Raw genomic sequence first — 15,521 nt, forward strand, 5'->3', positions numbered from 1 at the left:
CAAAAATGATCATAAGGGTGTTTAATTTTCTGCTATTCATCTTCCAAAAACACTGTATTTTCCGTCACCCAAACTATCAAACGTTTTCTTTCTTTTTTTTTCCCTGAAAGGTATATATGAAGGTTGTTGTGTCTGTATGAAGTATGGAAGGGAAATGGGGGTATATATATAGAGGAAAGGTGGCTAGATTTAGACTCAAGTAAAATAGTTTGAATATATTAGTTAGGGTTTTGTCAATTTGGCTTACAAAGAAGATTACGTGTTGTTGACCAAGGAGTTTTGAAACAGTCATGCATGCAGCAGACATAAAATGGAAATAATAATAATGACTGTGTGAAAATGGGGTTTGGGATTGGGGTTTTGAACATGTCAGAAGCACTAAGTTGTTTGAACATTTGATTTAATACGGCATATGCATTGTAGTTTCCTCCTAGTTAAATTCTATTTTTTCTTTTGCGCTTTCGTGGATTTAGTTTTTACAATATTTTTATTTGATTAATTTTAATCTTGACTCAAATAATAGTACTTAAATATTTTGATTAAATTCAATCACTGGTTTATATTATGTGTATAATCGTAAATTTATTTTATATTTTTCAATTTAATCATTTTAAATCTTTATACTTTTCAAATTTTGAAATTTCAGTTGAAATCAATTATAATTGTTAATCCATTAACTAAATTTTAGTGAATAATATGTAAAAATAACAAGGCATTACACATATGATAATATGTTTGCGATTTCGATTTTTGAATAGCATAACTTAACATAGAGAGTTTAACAACTATCATTTGGTAGGGATTGAAATTTTAAAATTTGAAAAGTATAAGGACTAAAAATTATCAAATTAAAGTAAAAGGATTAAATACACAACTTTTATAAAATACAGGGACTAATAGCAAAATTTAACCTTCCCTTTTCCATAAGGTAGAAAGCTGGTTTTTGTCATTTCTCCATAAAGTAGAAAGTTGGGTTTTGTCATTTTAGATTACTTTTATTTGCAAATTGTTCGTTATTATTACGATGTTTTTTCTTTATTCAAAATTAATCAAGTGCAAAGTTTTGAAAATTTCAAGTACTTTGCTTAATTTGAATGGAATGACTTTGCAAATAAGACCGAAATTCTTGCTCTTAACAGCGAAGGTATTGTGATGGCACCTCATTTTTCGTTCAATGACCGCAATTTATAGTCTCCCTCTACTTGAAGTTTTGACACGTCTCCTCCTTCAACTTGGTAAGCAATTTCTACAGTGTCTTTAAGGCTCCCATAGAAGTAGAACAGTTCCATGTCGACCAAAGAAGGGAATTTCAATACAATATTCACATAATCGGGTATACTAAAATCCTTCGGAAGAGACAGAGAAAAGTACCTAACAAGGGCCAGGGAATCGTGACTCAGTCCTTGCATGCCGCCTGTAATTGACTCTATATGTATATATAAAGTATTCTGTTTGTCGCCAATAAGGTATGCAAAACAGATTAAAATGCTAAATTGCCATGGACTATTTGTAGTATTGTACATTAGCAAGCTATTGAATAAATGGTCCAAAAACATGGGTCGTTGCCGCTGGTGCGCAGTAGGTTATAAGGGCAACATGACAATGATAAATACATAAAAAGTATGTACATAACCATCCAAAACTGGTTATAGTTCATTGATCTTGGACTACAGCTATACAAATGATCTGTTTGGATTCTAGCTCAATATGATAAAACTGTTTTGGTTTGTTCATGAAATAAAATACCATCATTTGAGTATCCAGATCAGGAACTTAGAAGTCCTTTGCCTTTCGCCTCAGTTCATTGAGCTCCATCTCAATCTCAGAATCTCGATAAGGAAATGCTGTATTTGTGCTAGCAGAAACAGCTCTTCCAGGTGGAAGCTCTCCTTTCTGTTAGTCAAAATAAGAGGCCAAAAGAGAATTAAAAACTTCCATAAGGTTGAAATTCAAGACACTGTACCTTTGGCTTACAGCTTCAGAAATAAGTAATAACCATGAGGTTTTGACCGACTGTGGGGAATTTTTTCCTCCTCAAAGTACTACTCTAGTTGCCAAAACAGACTAGGAAAGGGGAAAAATATGCACAAAAGATCCTGCATGTTCAGTCAATTCTGATTCATTTTATTTTATTTTATTTATTTTTTCCTTTAGTTTTCTGGTCAGTCAGGTCTGAATTCAGTTCATCACCCAACATCCAGATGGAGCTCAATATATTGTTAACGTAATTTAATTTTAAAAGCCTAGTATAGGCAGGGAAGTTATGTATGTGAGAGAACCTAATATAATCAAACAGAACCTGCCATTCATGAAACAAGTATGAGACATACCTGCGAGCTACCAGAGAGTTCCTTTTCATTTTTGCAAGATCATCATCAACTGATGTGCTCTCAAGTAATGCAAACTGCAAATTGAAATGAGATCGAAAAATACATTATATTATCATAGCGGAAGGGTTCTACAAATGCTGCAGCACATTGTAGTTTTGCATTCTTATTATAAATTTTCAGGTGGTAAGACAATCCAGATTTTCTGACTAAGAACTGACTATAATTCTGATTTTTATCTTGAAATTAAAATAAAAATATTAATAATCCCGACTACATGACCTTCATGCCACAACTACAAAAACAATGGCTACCACATCAAATTGACTTTCCATCTATTTTCAGTTCAGGGAACTTACAGGACCTTTTCCTTATTTCCTGTCCTAGAAGAAATTCAACAGAAACAAAAGAACATAGCTCCTGATTTCAAAAGATGCAAGCATAAACCAAAAACTGTTGGTTGAAGTGGTATCAACCTCATCCTGTAAGGATGAGAGCAAAAGTTCTGTCCCCGGGAAGCACACTTGTTGAGAAGACTTTACCCTAAACACTCCTGGCCTGACAGAGATTAGTCTTGAATCTAATGTGGCTTGGGGATACCCTAGGTTTACACCAAAAAATTCAAGCATAAACCTACAGCTAAATTGACGTTTATTAGTCACACCATCAACAAGCCATTATGTTGTTAAATACCAGGCCTATGATGGCCACTGCCATTAATGATGTATATTTCATATATCAACAAGAGAAATTTGGCCATATAAAGTTCATATCAGATTCAAAGAATGCAAATAAAGATAAAGCAGTTACTACCTTTCCTTCAAGATCATCAGTGGTTAACTGCCCAAGAGCTTCTGCTTCAGACTCCATTGCCAAAACTGTCAAAAAAATACATATATAAGCAAGGGATGGTCAATCTAGAGTGATCAAGAACTGCATTTAGGAGGGATTTCAAATCATCAGGTGCATGATAAGGATGCTTTCAGACTATGTATTTTGACTCTTCTGTTCTTTTTTTAAGTACCCCTGACTCGTACACATTTGAAAATGAATAAGGGGATATGACCCTCTAAGGACCTTCTATATGGATGAAAAAGATGAATATACTCATATCGGACACATACCCCTATCTGATACTTACACCTAAGTCTGAGTAACAAGGACTTTATATAAATAATATATGATTATTAATAGCACCACTTTTATGAAACTTTTAGTTCAGAAAATTATAGTTGATTAAACAGCATCATTTGTAAGCCAATAAGGACACCCGAACTTCAGAACTCCTCACATCCCTTAGCAAATTGATTTTTTCAACTTGGGGAGCTTCTTCACACCTCAGCTTCCTAAACAGGAACTGGAAATACTGTGTCAGTGCACTAGAAGAAATCACCCAATAACTTGATTGGATAAGACTTTAATGTTTAAGATATGTTCAAGAAAGTTAATTAGGCACACTTTCTGTCAAGTTAAATTCTAATCTTGCTAACGCTGAAGCAGAAATTAATTTGCAATTCTCACTTAGAAAAAAATAGCTTCCAACCTAAGAGGAACTCACCTTTCTCTTCCATCTTCTCAAAAGCTGCTAAAGCACTGCCAGTGTTGACATTTCCCACCATCTCATTGACTTTAGTTGCAGTTCTGAAGAAACACCAAAGTGATCATGACCAGAAAGTCCAATGTATAAAACACAGAGAAAAAGGGAGGTCACAATGGGAATAGTGGAGATTACTTTGCAGATTGAGCACGAGCTTTCAAAGTGTCTTTCTTCGACTTTGCCTCTTGTATCTTGCTCTCCAAAAGCTACACAAAATGAAATTCAGGAAATGAAATAGCAAACAAATCCATCAATGTATAAATACCAAGGTAAAAAAATTACATACATAGTTCTCTTATTACATCTATTATTTATTTATTAAGTGTTTCATCAATTTTATTTCCATCAAATTCATCGGTCATAATTCTAAGGCAAAAATGATGTCTCAGTTTAACAAAATGACCTACAAATTATATTAAGAGGCATATATATCAAGATAGATTGGATAATTTTCAAGCTACTTGACATCCTGCAAATTCCCAACACATTGCTGACATGAAGCTTCCCTGATAACTCAGCAACTTACATGACAGCTAAACCTGCTCCATCATGTTTTCAGCACAATTTACTATCTCTAACTAATGGATCATATACAGCAAGATGATAGTTCAGTTCCATATCCTATCTTATTCCAGGTTCCTAATTAACCTATAATTCTAAAACCAAGATCAACACAACTCTCTTTCATGTTTCATATATTGAAAACAGATCTTTAACCTTTAGATTTTCAAGTCTCATATTCCAAGACATAATAATCATTTATTTCAATTCATGCCAAATGTTAAGTAAAGTGAATTCAAAACCTAAGCAGTATATGACATAATCAAATTCCAAACCATCTAAATAAATAATATTTCAATCGAATTTAGAGTAAAAAAGTTAAATAGAAAGATACCCGTGTGTTAGAGACAAGATTATCAACAACGGTTTGCTGTTGATCAAGTTGAGCTTTCAATGAATTAGCATTATCCTGCAACAAAAAGGAAAAATGATGATTAATCAACCATTCAGTCAGAAAGATACCATCCACTTTAGGAATTTAGAATTTAACAGGTCCTAGAACTAAAAAAAGAATCCATTTTTATCAAATTCTATGCATCAGTTAGTTTCAAGCTCTTAGCCAATAAACCAAATACTCTGCCCCCTTGTCTTTTTGTAAGTTTGTGTTAGAACAAGACTATGTTGGGAGACATGAAGGAAACAGAAAGGAGACATAAAAGTACAAAAGTCAACACCAAAACCTCAAATCTCAAGCTTTTAATTCCAAAACCAAAGCTAACAGAAATCAAAATAACAAAAACCACTTATATCTACAACTTATAATCTTAAGATTCAAAATGCCAACACTAATCCTAAAATATCCTACAAACCAGAAATTAGAATTTGATCCATAAAAATATTAAAAAGCAATTGAGAATGTCCTAAATGGCTTTATTTCTTATATCAGCCATTTTTTTTCCACTCATCAGCTCATCTTTTCTTCTCTCTTTTCTTCTTCCTTCTCCATATAAATTCAGCATCCTTTTATATATTCTCTACTTTAAAATGAACAAAAGTAATAGAACCATAAAAGCCCGAGCCCAACAAAACTGATCTGTTTTTCCTTGTTGCAACTCCAAACCATAACTTCTCCATAGATTGAAATGGTAAACTCTAAAAATACAATCACCACGATAAACGGCTAAACTATGCTAATCTTGTTAGTTTAAATTTCCAGCTTCTCAAATCCTTTAGAAAGACAAAAAAGAAAAAAAAAAAAGAATGTTCAGCAAACGCCTTGACTAGGGAAAATTTACTTCTATATCAAATTTTAGCTGTCCTATCATCTTATTGAAATCAAATACTTGGAAAAAAAATTCATTAATGTTCTTTTGACAAATTTCAAGGAGTAAGAAATTGTAGATATGGAATGATTTTATATGAATGCCCAGAGAAACTCTATCTGATAGCAGGATGACATCTTACAGCAAAAGATTTACGCCTCTTAAGGGCTTCACGTGCAAGATCCTCTTCTCCTTTCTGCAGAGCCAGCTGTGCTTTACGGTACCTATATGAAACCAAAACGTAAAGGGGACATTTAAATACCCACGTATTTGGCAGCTAGAGGGAAAATAAAAAAAACTCCTTAATCAATTACCAATCTTCAGAAGCCTGTTGTGCAGCTTTGTACTTATTTTCCAACCGTTTTTGAGATGCTAATACCTTCAAAAAGGATAAAAGATAACATGTATAGTAAAGTGGGAAGAAAATTACACTGGAAAGGAAGAACGAAAAGTCACATAGATTCTAAGACCATAAAGGCATCTATAGTTGAGTAAATGAGCAATGGGATCATGGATAAAAAAGAACAAAAGAATATTAAAAATGATAAAATAAAGGTGAGACAAAGGAGATCACAAGAACAGAAATAAAGGATCCAAAAGACAACTTAAGAAAGAAACAAAATAAATAAATAAAATGAGGCTTACTTGCGCTGTGGCCTGTCTCATCTTTACCAAGTCATCATTCATTTCAAGCACAGCTTGATCTAAAATTTTCTCTGGGTCTTCAAAGGAACTTAAGAGTGCATTTGCATACGACTGCCATCATTGTTGAATTTTCATGTTATTGATGTAACAGACCAAAAGTTGGAATCAGAAGCCATGGTATTGTTACATTAATGTATATAAACAGGTCCTAAACTCTGACCTTAACAACTCTAGCAAACCGATCAAAAGGTTCATGCGCTGCACTAAGGGCACCTCCTCTTTGTCTGTAACAATGAGATCTTCCAGGAACACTCCTTAACCTTGTAAGTTTTAGGAAGCTACTGTTTAAAGGGAAAAAGGAAAATAAAATGACAAACCACTTTAGAAGTTAATATTTAGCTCCTTCAAATGATGTTAGAGGGTCTCTAAAGTTGGTATTGTCATGTCGTATGTATGTCCTTCTTTACAGGAGTTTCACACTCCTAATCATAAGTTAGAATGCAGATAAAATAGTCAAATAGAAAAATGGGAGGAAGAAAATGGGTTGAAAAGATGGTGGCTTACATGATAAGCAGTTCAAAATTTCATTACCAAAAAAAAAGCCCTTCACTAAAAAAGCATACTTAATTGCTAGAGAACCGAACCAATTCATCAACAAATTTTTTATGTTATAGAACTCGTTAACTTTTTTGACTTGTAAATCATACAAATGCCGTTATCCAGAAAACCATTTATGCTTTAATAATTTAACGTCTTTAAGAACACATTTGACTCACCACTTAACTAAGCTTTTGCTTTAACTATACCATTAGCAGACAACCAATAAACCAGTAGCTCATTGAACATAGAAATGCCATCATCAATTCAACCAGTTGAGCTTGAAAAGTATTTTATGTATTCCATTTGAGTTAAGTTAGCAGCCTAGTCAATCTACTTATCAAATAAGATTCATAGAAACCCTGTTTTCACTAATAAAGCTATGTAAGACACAATGACTCTAAAATTACAATAAGAATCAAAGCCTTTTTTTTTTTTTTCCTTTTAAGAGAAACAAAGCATAACTTTGATATATGCCATCTAATAAACAAAACTCAGTTCCAAATTCTAACGCTGGTCTTCTTCCAAAAGCAAGTAAAAGGGAAAAAACTGCATTAACCATCTTAGAAAATAGAAATAACGAATACCCATTTAAATTGAAGAAAAGGAAGAGTACCTCCGCCATTGAAGAAGGAAGAAGTGAGTGGTTTCTTAACTAAACAGAGGGTGCTACTATTCCCCGAGCTTGAAGAAGAAGCAGTGGGTTTCAATGGTATGGTAAATCCTGAGATTATGTGAGACTTGACAGCCATCTTAGGATTAATGGGAACAAAAATTGAAGGGTTTTATTGCCTTTTTTTTTTTTTTTTTTGAACAAGGTTTTATTGCTATGAGAAAATAAAGAAATATAAATTTTATAGATAGAAATTAAAGAGATGAAGAAATCACTCTCGCAAATAGGCGTTTTCAGATTCGGATTTTTTCCCTTTATATATGTGATTGATTTTGATTTTCGTCCGGTGCTGCCCAAAAACGTTGAACCGGGGTGGTTCAATCGGTTCAGCTCTAGCTCTCGGTTCGATTTTATAATCATATATTTTATGAGATTAATAAATTAGATTTTGCATTCCAAAATCTAAGAAAAATATAAGATTTTTCAATAACGTATTGTCCAATAAATAAAAAATTTCAACATTAAAAACGCTTTATTATATTTCTAGAAAAAATTAACTACAAAATTACTCTAAAATTATATAGTTTTTGTTTATTAGGTATTTAAAGTTTTTATTTGTCAATTTATATAAGAAAAAGTGTATGATATCCAATAAAAATTTGACAATTTTACTGGTTAATATCATATTTTGAGGAAAATGAGATAAAATGTCACTTTATTAAAAAAATTACAAATTAATCCTTGTACATTAAAAAAATGAATATTAATTTTTCCATTAAAATTTCATCCATATACGTTGTTAATAAATGATTTGATATTTTTAAATTTTTATAAAGTCACTTGAAATTAAAGAATGAGTAGAATTGAATAAAAGTACAATAAATACTAATGTGGCAATGGGCCTAAACACTAACACATGGGGTGTGATAGAATCTTAATAGTTATTTTCTTTTCATCTTTATTGCTGCCAGTATATTTAAATCTAAATACACATCTTTATTCAATCTCATCTCATGTTTAATCTCACCCAACCCAATGGAGTTGGTACCTTAAGTTTTACTAGAATACTTTTGTCTTAATTTAATAAAAAAATGTATGACATCCAATAAAAACATGCTAGGTAAAAATTAAATTAATTTAATAATTTACGTAGCATCAAAAAAAAAAAAACTTAAATTTCTCTTGAAAAAGACCAAAAAGACTTTATGGTCAATATATTCCGGTGATATTCGTACTTTTAACAGATTTTACATAATTTTCCATGTCAATTTCTCGTTTTATATCATGTTCACAATAAAAATGAGCATGCTGCACTATGATCATTTGGCTCGACAGAAGAAAACCAGATGACAGACCATTCAACCAGGCTTTCATTTCACCTCAAACTTGAATGCAACATAAGTTGCAACATGTTTACGGTTTTCCTACTACCAAAAATAACCGCAGTCAAGTACAATAAAAGAATTTCTTTCTAATACATGGATTACTGTTAATATATGGTGCCAGCTAGAATTGACAACCAGGCCTTGAAACTTGAAATCAATGCTTTTTCACCATTATGGTGATTCTATCAACTTAAAACTGGGAATGTACTTAGGATCATCCCACTGCATATAATGATCCGGTGCCTCTGGACTAGCTGGGCAAGAGTCGAGTTTCCTAGACAACTTATGCTTTGGAGGAGATAGTTCTTCAATCAGCATTGCAGTTATCTCGTTCATTTTGGCATCCCTTGAAGGACTTGTAGGCTGTAACAGAAGTAAACTAGTATTCTTAGGACAATCCATATGCTAAAGCTTATGAGACTGCTAAAATGAGATGAACGTTTACCTCCATTTTGTTTGACAATGAATGTTGCTTTGCAGATGCAGAACGTTTGCAGAAATCTAAACAAAAAACCATGCATGCAAATGTAAGTATCCAGTCAGCCAAATATTAATTCAATGTAAACATATGAATGAATGCCAAGTGAATTTCTTTACCATCTAATCCGAGGATCCGTAAAAATTCATTAGTGCTTATGGCTCTTTTCTGTGCTTTGATGCATTCTTCATGATTGTGCAGAAACCCTTCCTCTGCAATATCTTCTGGAATACATAGCTTTGCAGTTTGGTTCTTTGATGTTCCTTGCAAGTGAGGCTTGCCTGAGTTGGAAATGTCAGAGAGAGCTTTCCTGCCACTAGCTTGAACTTTCTCAGAGGCCTTAGGGACACTCTTTTTCTTGCTTGAATCATTTGGGAGTTTAAAGGCAACTGTTTCTTTCTCAGTGAATGAAATGATCTTGGAACTCTCCTTTTTAGATGTCTGCTTTGCGGTTGGGTTCACTGAATTCGATAGATCACCAAGTGGTTTTCTTCCACCAGTACTGGGTTTTCTCGGTGCTTTAGAGATATTAGCCTTGCCTGTAGGAAGCAATTTCAATTATCAAATTCTACATGAAAAACAAAATGGACAAAACCAAAAAAAATAATAGAAAGTGTTGGGAATGGTACCATTAAACTGAACATTTAGATTCTGATCTTGAATCAAACTGACAATACGCGATGCCATCTGTGGAATTTGCTGATAAGATCCAAATCAACACCACCTATGAGATGTAAGGGAAGAAAAGTTACAGTCTAAGAATGTAAAAGGTATGAAACTCAAACAACATCCGGTTCATAAAACAAGATCCACCAAAGAGCCATACAGAGATAGGGGAAAATTGAACAAGAAATAGGGGAGAAATCATGCTAAATCCTGAGGAAACTGAAAGGGTTTTGAAGATGTCATGTCAAAGCTTAAAATAGAAAGACATTCAAGATATGGAACTGTCCAATAAGAAATGTAGCTTTCAAATATTTACATGTAATCGAGTATCATTTACAGTCTATTTTGATTCAATTACAGCACTCATCCTAAAACTAACAGCGCAAGAATCCAGTGTAAACTGTGAAGCTCATGCAAGGAATGCTGAGTATTAACAAGGCTCTTGTTATATTCTATTTCCATATTAAAGCATCATCAGATGTTGGAACAAATTTTGAAAAGTGAACTCCGAAGCATATCAAAAGTCTTAATTAGTCCAAAATGAAACATGTAACTAAAATCGAAACCTTAATTTACAAAATCCAAAAACTTTTCGGTTTACAAGATACATGTGGTACAAAGGAAGGGAAAACAATGGAATTCTATGATAATCCCAAAGGACAAACCCAGAAAGGGAGAAAAAGAAACCTAGGATACAGCAGACAAATGGGTCATTCTTGGAATTATTCTTTCCTTCTTCCATTCATTTCTCAACAAACAAACAGGTATTCTTTTTTTTTATGGTTTTCCATTCAGAAACAAATCAATAACTCAAATCCCCTTTTCATTTTCACCCTAAGTCTAAGAAAAAAAAAAGAAAATTGAATATTTCTCTTTCAACCATTAAAGAATACAAAATAACTTTAAACACAGACAAAAACCTATAAAACAAAACTTACGACGGATTTTTGACGAGTCAAAATTTCTTGCTTTTGATCTGCAGATTCTGCACTTGGCTTTGCTTTCTGGATTTGTTTCCTTTGAACGTTGCTAATTGAAAAAAAAAAGGAGTTCGATTTCTGTTTATAAGAACCCAGAGCTGCAACGGTAACTTTTTTCACATTTACAGGAATACCCCTCTGTTGGCATATAATTAAATAACTATAGGTTTTTCAATTGGGCAACGTGGGCTCTATAAAACGGTAACGAATCCGCATTTTTCACAAAAAAATGAAGGCCCAAATTTAAGGTTTATAACCTAATAAATTAACCATTAAATCACTATTTGGTATCTACAATTTTTCTCCCATCCAGGTTTAAAATTTTTTTTATTCAATTTAGGTCAGGTTGAGTTTAAAATATAGTTTCACCGTATAAGATTTCACAAATTTGAATTAATATACCCGTAACTCCTATTTTCTCTTTTGTTCTTATACTTGTGTTGTAAGCCTACTTGCAACTGATGTTCATTTACATTCAATTTTCCTACTTGTTTTATCTTGAGTTACAACTAGAGGTGTGCATGGCCGGGTAGCCCGGCCCGGACCAACGACCCAGCCCAAAGGCACGCCCGAAATGTGGGAGGGTTTGGACAAAAATATAGGCCCGAAAAATGGGCTTGGACAAAAAATAAGGCCCGTTTAAAAAATGGGCCGAGAGTCGGGTAAGATATTTTTAATCTGGGCTTAACCCGGCCCGGCCCGAATTCACTAAAGGACAAAAAAATTCTGCATATTTTTTTTTTTATTTTTGAATGTTATTTTCTTGTTGTTTTCTCCATATTTTGCTACCATTTTATTATTATGTTGCTATTATTTTGTTGTTATTGTTTAGATATTGTATAAAATTTATTTTATTGTTAATTTTATTATTATTTTAAAGGTATTTGTTAATTTTTATTATTTTAGAAGCATTTGCTTGTTAAGTTGCATTTATCTTAGTATTATTTAAGTCTACATATTTTTCAAAATTTATTTTCAATTTTTGGGAAATATTTATTTTGATATTTTAGTATTTTGATGTATTATATATATTTAAAAATAATATAAAAATTAATACTGGTGGGTCGGGTGGGCTCTCGTTTTAATATTTTTATCCGGTGGGCTTGGGCAAAATTTTAGGCCTATTTTTTAGCTCTGCCCGACCCGAGCCCAATAAATGGACATGATTTTTTAGTTGAGCCCGACCCGAACCCAACATGGCCGGGCCCATGAATACCTCTAGTGTCATGGGTTGCATGGGAGCCCGCAACCATGACACATCTGTGTGAACTATCAAGAAGGAAGGAGGTTATTTGGCCCAATCGCATCGGCCATTGCTTGAAGAGATTGAAGGCCCATCTACAAATTAGACAAATATGGAAACATGATCTTACAAGATATTATTTTATAAGATTACATATCTTAGATAAGATATGTAATCTTAGAAGATATGATTTTATATTTGGTGGTAGGTGCCTTTTAATCTTAGCCATTGATGTACTTAATTTTGTACTGTTGGATTTGGAGAGGCTCAACTATAAATAAGAGACCTCTTCCTCATTGTAAATCACTTGAGTTTTGAGCAATAAGAATTCTTGAGAGCATTCACTCAAATCTCTCTCTTGTGTTCTTATTTTCTTTGGCTTGTTCTTGTCTCGCTCTTCTTTCATCTTGTTTGGCTTTAAGGTGCTTTCGTTTAAGTTGTGTTTTGGGAAGAATTCATTGAATCCTTCTTTGTAGAAGTTAATGACTTAGGCGTTTTGGAGTAAGAAATCGCCTAAGGCCGCACGGATTGTAAGGCAAGAAACCTAAGTCCGTGATGCTTGGTACCAGAGCCGGTTCAAAGCACTTTTGAGATATGTCGAAAGAAGTTGTTGATCGAATGAGCCAATGGAGACCCGTGGAGGGCTAGAAAGGCTAGTCGATCGAGGGATATGTTTGTCGAGCTTGGAGATTCGAGTGGTCAATCTCGAGGAGTCCGTTGGTGACATGAAGGAGACACTCAAGAGGTCCTAACCCGTATGGAGGAACCGAGGGAAGATAGCAAGGAGTTTGTGTTGGACTCCCTCGATCCACTTCGGACAAACCGACAGGGAGGATGAAGCTCTTGAGGCCCTGTGGATCGCCATGAAAGAAGAGATTGCCGAGCTTAAGGAGAGCTCGTAATCTGTAAGGCCGCCTGGAAGTGGGATGTTGGCCGGACCAAGCAACGCCATGTGGATGTTCCAAAACCCGAGAAGTTCAAGGGAGTTAGGTCCGCGAGAGAAGTGGATAACTTCTTGTGGGAATTGGAGCAATACTTTCGAGCAATTGGCATTGAGGATGATGCCACCAAGGTAAACACCGCTTCCATTTACTTTTCTGATGTTGCTCTCTTGTGGTGGAGACATAGGTCCACGGATGAGAAACGTGGAGGAACGACCATTGGAACTTGGGAGGAGTTCCAAAGAGAGTTGAAGAAGCAGTTTTATCCACAACATGCCGAAAAGGAGGCTCGTGCTAAGTTGCGTCGGCCACGCAACAAGGCAATCGCTCGAGATTATGTTCGGGAATTCAGCGAGTTGATGCTTCAGATCTCAGACTTGAATGAGAAAGAAGCATTCTATTGGTTCGAGGATGGTTTAAAATGTGGGCAAAGCAAGAGTTGCGTCGCCTAGATATCACCGAATTGACCGAAGCTATGGCAAAGGCGAAAATTTCTATGATGTTGGGGAAGAAAGTTTGATAATAACGATTCTTCCAAACCCAAGTCGGGACCAAAAGACAATGGTGGAAACAAGGATCAAAGGGAAAAGAGCGACGAAGGCCCAAAGTCTAGTCAAGGTAAGCCTTGGGATAGAAAAGGACCAATGAAGTGCTTTCTCGCCAAGGCCCACATAGAATAAGTGTTCGTCCAAAGAGAGCCGCTTTTCATGCCATGGAGGCACGCAAGGAGGTCAAGATGACACCAAAAGCCTCAATTCGATATTAGGAGGTGTCAAGAGAAGTCAAGCAATGGGCGATGTTTGTGGACATCATCGTGGTGGCAAAAGATTGAATGCACTTGTTGATACCGGTGCATCCGATTTATTCATGTCTAAAGAAATGGCAAAGGAACTGGGCCTTAGAATCGAAGAAGATTCGGACGAATCAAAACGGTGAATTCGTAAAGCATTCCCATAACGGGGTGGCAAAAGGGTGGAACTCAAACTTGGCGAGTGGATCGCAAAGCGACCATTAAGGTAATCCCACTTGATGATTACGATTTTGTAGTTGGATTAAGTTTACTTGATAGGCTTAATGCGAATATTCACCCTTCCGAGAACTACATGACAATCTCCGATGCAAATCAACGATATATGGTGAGAATGAAAAGGAAGGAAGCATGGAGGAAAAACCTTATCGGCAATCCAATTTGCCAAAGGAGTCCGAGAAATGAAGTCTCCTACCTAGCTACCTTGAGAGACAATATGGATGATAAATTTGAGGGAAATTCCAAAGGAAGTGGAACGGTTGCTAAAGTCATTTCAAGATGTAATGCCCATGGAGTTGCCCAAAGATTGCCACCAAAGAGGAGGTGGACCACAAGATTGAGCTGTTGCCCAACATCGAACCGCCAAAGAAGGGCACCATATCGAATGGCTCCACCGGAACTAGAGGAATTGCGAAGCGCTTGATAGAGCTTTTAGATGCCGGGTTCATTAGACCATCTAAAGCCCCATTTGGTGCACCTGTTATTTCAAAAGAAGCATGATGGATCTTTGAGAATGTGCATCGACTACGTGGCCCTAAACAAAATCACTATAAAAACAGTATCCCATTCCTCTTATTGCAGATTTGTTCGATCAACTTGGTAGCGAGATGGTTTACTAAGTTGGATTTGCGATCGGGTACCACCAAGTGAGAATAGCCAAGGGATGAGCCCAAGACACTGTGTAACTAGATATGGGTCCTTTGAGTTCTTGGTGATGCCGTTTGGGTTGACAAATGCTCCGCCACATTCTCGTACCCTAATGAATAAGGTATTACAACCTTTCTTGGATCGTTTTGTGGTTGTTTATCTTGACGATATTGTGGTGTATAGTAAGACACTCGAAGAACATGTGGGACACTTGGGAAAGTGTTCCAAACTCTACGAGAAAATGAGCTATATGTCAAAAGGAGAAATGTTCCTTTGCCCAACGAGAGGTGCCATTTCTAGGCCATATTGTGGGAGGTGGCACGATTCGAATGGATGAAAGTAAAGTTCAAGCAATTGCCGATTGGGAGCCACCAACCAAGGTGACGGAGTTGCGGTCTTTCCTTGGATTAGCAAATTACTACCGCCGCTTCATTGAAGGCTATTCGAGATCATCGCACCCTTGACGGACTGTTGAAAAAGGGCAAAGTGTGGGATTGGGACCTCGGTGTAAGAAAGCCTTCAACCAAGTGAAGCAAGCGATGACGAGTGAG

The 15,521-nt window shown here is 35.3% G+C and overlaps 1 protein-coding gene and 1 pseudogene across 1 annotated transcript; both read right to left on the reverse strand.

Annotated features, from left to right (window-relative positions):
- Positions 1 to 1,506: 1,506 nt before the first annotated feature.
- On the reverse strand, positions 1,507 to 7,860 carry LOC128282032 (membrane-associated 30 kDa protein, chloroplastic-like; annotated as a pseudogene).
- Positions 7,861 to 8,949: 1,089 nt separating this feature from the next.
- LOC108488463 (uncharacterized) lies at positions 8,950 to 11,242 on the reverse strand. The gene is made up of 5 exons (XM_017792741.2): positions 11,070 to 11,242; positions 10,095 to 10,164; positions 9,585 to 10,004; positions 9,433 to 9,488; positions 8,950 to 9,350 (listed from the first exon to the last, which is right to left on the reverse strand). Exons 2-5 carry the CDS (start codon positions 10,150 to 10,152, stop codon positions 9,159 to 9,161), a joined length of 726 nt encoding a protein of 241 aa, XP_017648230.1. The 5' UTR covers positions 10,153 to 10,164; positions 11,070 to 11,242; the 3' UTR covers positions 8,950 to 9,158.
- Between the last annotated feature and the right edge of the window lie 4,279 nt (positions 11,243 to 15,521).

Source organism: Gossypium arboreum, chromosome 10 (assembly GCF_025698485.1).
Source record: "Gossypium arboreum isolate Shixiya-1 chromosome 10, ASM2569848v2, whole genome shotgun sequence".
In the NCBI taxonomy this organism is placed as follows: domain Eukaryota; kingdom Viridiplantae; phylum Streptophyta; class Magnoliopsida; order Malvales; family Malvaceae; genus Gossypium; species Gossypium arboreum.

What these genes read in the sequence shown, in the direction of transcription:
- LOC108488463 (XM_017792741.2), bottom strand. Translation starts at nt 10,152, where the DNA reads ATGGCATCGCGTATTGTCAGTTTGATTCAAGATCAGAATCTAAATGTT. An exon ending in TCTAAATGTTCAGTTTAATG is followed by an intron (nt 10,005 to 10,094) that starts GTACCATTCCCA and finishes TGCTTCCTACAG; the next exon opens with GCAAGGCTAATATCTCTAAA. An exon ending in ACGGATCCTCGGATTAGATG is followed by an intron (nt 9,489 to 9,584) that starts GTAAAGAAATTC and finishes TTTTTTGTTTAG; the next exon opens with ATTTCTGCAAACGTTCTGCA.